Genomic DNA, 3,445 nt, shown 5'->3' with positions numbered 1-3,445 from the left:
GCGACGCACCTGACTCTGGAAAAGGTAGAAATGAAGCGCATATGATTTCAGAGGTCGAGATCGGAAATTCTTATGTCCCAGAGTCCGCCGAGCACTTTGTATGACAGGCGCAACGGCGAGCCGCGCAGTCGCACGCTGCCGCGCACGGGCGCGCGGGCGCCGGGGGGCGCGGGGGCGCCGGAGGGCGCGGGGGGCGCCGGGGAGCGGGGCGCCGGCAAGTGCGCCTCCTCGCCCACCGAGCTGCACCGCGCGGCCGAGGAGCCGCAGTACACGCACTACCTGTTCGCCGTCCACAGGTGGGTGCGCGGCGGGAGGGGGGAGGGCGGGTGGGGGTTGCGGTGGACACCGGCTCATGGGCTCGCTTGCGCAGGAAGCAGGTGCGGTCGGACGCGTACTTCCTGCCGTGGCAGCGGCGCGGCGCGGCGCTGTTCGGCGCGCCCGCGCTGGTGCCGCTGGCGGCCGGCGCGCCCGCCCGCCGCCTGTACGCCGCCGTGTGGGCGCAGCTCGCGCGCCTGCTGTCCGCGCGCCCCGCCGCCGACCGCCACAACCACGCCACCGACTGGTTCGTTACCGGACATCACTAATGCTCTTTCTCTTTCCTGCAATATTGAAATAGAATTTTTTTTTATATCTTTAAAATAGCTCACACATTCCATCCGTTATACACGTCTTAAAAATATAAGGCAGAATCCGTATTTTACGCTGTATTTCTGCTTAAATATATATATATATATATATTATATACAGTTTGTAAACGATAGACCTAACGCATTATTGTTAATATTATTCACGGTGTATTTGTGTTTTATACTATATATTGCTCTTTGTAAATAATGACTGTTTGTTTCTGTAAAAAATGTAATAAAAAATAAATAAAAATAAAATTACGCATTGCAAATAAATAAAAGGACAATAGAATGCAATGAGTCGGCTCCCCCGCAGCGACGACAGCCTGGGCTACGAGTTCCCGTTCACGCTGCGCGCGGTGGACGGCGCGGGCGCGTGGTGCGCGCGCTGCGGCTGGCCCGCGCTGTGCCGCGGCTGCGCGCTGCCCGCCGACGGCCGCCCGCTGCTGCTGCCCGCCGCGCCGCGCCCGCCCGGTGCGCACACACCCTTCCCGCTCCCTTCCTCTATACCCCTATCCCCCCCCCCTCCTCCCATCGACCCTTCGTTCCCGTTCTAAAGTCAAGTAAAAAATCTCTGAAAATAGCCTTACGCCTCCGCAAATGTTTAAAGGCCTAGATTGCGCTTAGCATCAGGTGATCCACCTTTGCTGTAAAAAAATAAAAAAATTCTGAACACGCCGCATACGCTACACATACTACGGAGTTCAAACTAACAGTCCCTAACCGTATATATAAAGCGTCGAATTAGTTGATTATAAAATTGTTGCGGCCAACGTTCACCTATAAACTTTAAGCGACTAATAAGTGTTGAATGCTCGACTACATTATTAAACAGTTGATTTGTTATATTTATCATTTGTCAAACTTAAACAATATGCTCTGCCATTCTGTCACTAATAACTTATAAGTATATAAAACTTTCCAAACACATTTTTAGTTAGTAGTAGTAGTTTTTTTACAAAACATTCATTATGTGAACTACTAAATTTCCAGAGCCAGAAGAGAGCGACACGCACGCGCGCACGTACTGGAGCACGCGGGGGCACGCGGGCGGCTCGCCCGGCGCCCGCACCGCCCTGCAGCGCCGCAACAGCGGACGGGACAGCTTCGATGACGTCAGTACTTGATGTTGGATAAGAGATTAAAATATACACACTTTTAGTGGGTGCATTTCTAAGAGACTCCAACGGTTTTGAAGTGATGCGAAGTCGCGAGCGCAAGGCTACTAAATGACAAATACATTTTTATGTATATACATAAGAGTATATTTTGTCCATAAACGTAAATTTGAGTGCGCGCTACAGGAAGGGCGGGCCGGCGAGACGGAGCCGGGCGAGATCAGCCCGGAGGAGTTCACGGCGCTGGTGCACGGCGGGCGCGGGCTGCTGCTCGCCGTGGACTGGGAGCCCACGGCGCTGCACCTGCGCTACCAGACGGCGCGCGAGAAGGCGTGCGCGGAGCACGCGTCCGTGGCGGCGTGCCGGCGCGCGGCCGCCAGCGCCGTGGACCTGGCCAGCTGCCTGCGCGCCTTCACCTCGGAGGAGCGGCTCGAGCAGCGCTACCGCTGCGCCGCGTGCCGCGCCGCGCAGCCCGCCACCAAGAAGCTGCAGCTGTGGCGCGCGCCGCCCGTGCTCGTGAGTCCCACACTCATCGTCCTCATGCTCATATCCCGTCACAGTTCATTGCGTATGACACGCTAACACATATGTTGCATCGTCTCTCATCACACGCATCGAATGCCAGGAATCAGGAAACAGAACAAATTTATCTTTAATTTGTATACTTGAATTGAATGACACATACACGTTTTTTAATGCATCTGAAAATAAATAAATATGTGTAATTTAGCAATATCTGTAAATTAACGTAATGTTTCCAGATAATTCACCTGAAACGATTCCAGTACGTGAACAACAAGTGGATTAAATCTCAGAAGGTGGTCAATTTTCCGTTCCACGATTTCGACCCGACACCGTACCTCGCGTCCGTGCCGCAGGAGACGATCCTCCGCCACAAGGAGCTCAGCAGCCGCCGGAAGTCCTCCCTGCTGGTGGACGTGGAGGAGCCCATATCCGAGAGCGAGTCGGAGGACGAGATCGATGAGGGAAGAGCCAAGCCAGTGCCGGAGAGGAAAAGGAGGGAGCCCGCAGTGCGAGGGCGCAAGCGGCTCGAGTCCAGCAGCCTCGCGACGACGCCCGTGCAAGATGACAACCTGGTGGACTACCACAAGCATCACTTGGTGCCTGAACAGGATCCGTTCGATTTGAAGTATCGACTGTACGCGGTTGTGGTGAGTTTGCATCTCTTTATATAATGTATCGTATGAGTGAAATGGTTTAATGGGATGGAGTACTACTATTGCATAAACAATTGTACGTAGTATATTGTAGAAGGATGTCTGTATAGTCAAATATATATCATTTTTGCGTACAATGTATATAAATACAGATTAATCGATTACGTAGTGAGTGTGTGTGTGTGCGTGCGTGTGCGTGTGTGTGCTTGTGCGTGTGCGCGTGCGTGTGCGCGTGCGCGTGTGCGTGTGTGTGCGTGTGCGCGTGCGCGTGCGCGTGCGCGTGGTCGCGCAGCAGTGGAGCGGGCATGACGCGCGTCGCTTGGCCGCAGTCGCACACGGGGCAGCTGAGCGGCGGGCACTACGTGTGCTACGCGCGGCACCCGAGCGGCGCGTGGCTGTGCTACAACGACTCGTCGTGCCGCGCGCTGGCCGCGCCCGCCGTCGACCCGGCGGCCGCCTACCTGCTGTTCTACGAGCGGCAGGGGCTGCGCGCCGCCGCCTACCTGCCGCGCGCGCCGCCCCC

At 55.4% G+C, this 3,445-nt stretch overlaps 1 protein-coding gene across 1 annotated transcript in view; it reads left to right on the top strand.

The window, feature by feature from the left end:
* Window positions 1-6: 6 nt before the first annotated feature.
* Window positions 7-3,445, top strand: part of LOC119836176 (ubiquitin carboxyl-terminal hydrolase 32-like) — a 4,556-nt gene continuing 1,117 nt past the window's right edge. The window contains exons 1-7 of the mRNA XM_038361433.1: window positions 7-296; window positions 371-562; window positions 943-1,100; window positions 1,620-1,741; window positions 1,931-2,260; window positions 2,506-2,916; window positions 3,252-3,439. Coding sequence (XP_038217361.1) covers window positions 73-296; window positions 371-562; window positions 943-1,100; window positions 1,620-1,741; window positions 1,931-2,260; window positions 2,506-2,916; window positions 3,252-3,439 — 1,625 coding nt within the window. The 5' untranslated portion in view covers window positions 7-72. The remainder of the gene's footprint in view (window positions 297-370; window positions 563-942; window positions 1,101-1,619; window positions 1,742-1,930; window positions 2,261-2,505; window positions 2,917-3,251; window positions 3,440-3,445) is intronic.

This window comes from Zerene cesonia, chromosome 23 (genome assembly GCF_012273895.1).
Source record: "Zerene cesonia ecotype Mississippi chromosome 23, Zerene_cesonia_1.1, whole genome shotgun sequence".
Lineage (NCBI taxonomy): Eukaryota > Metazoa > Arthropoda > Insecta > Lepidoptera > Pieridae > Zerene > Zerene cesonia.
This window is presented reverse-complemented; position numbering and strand designations above follow the sequence as displayed.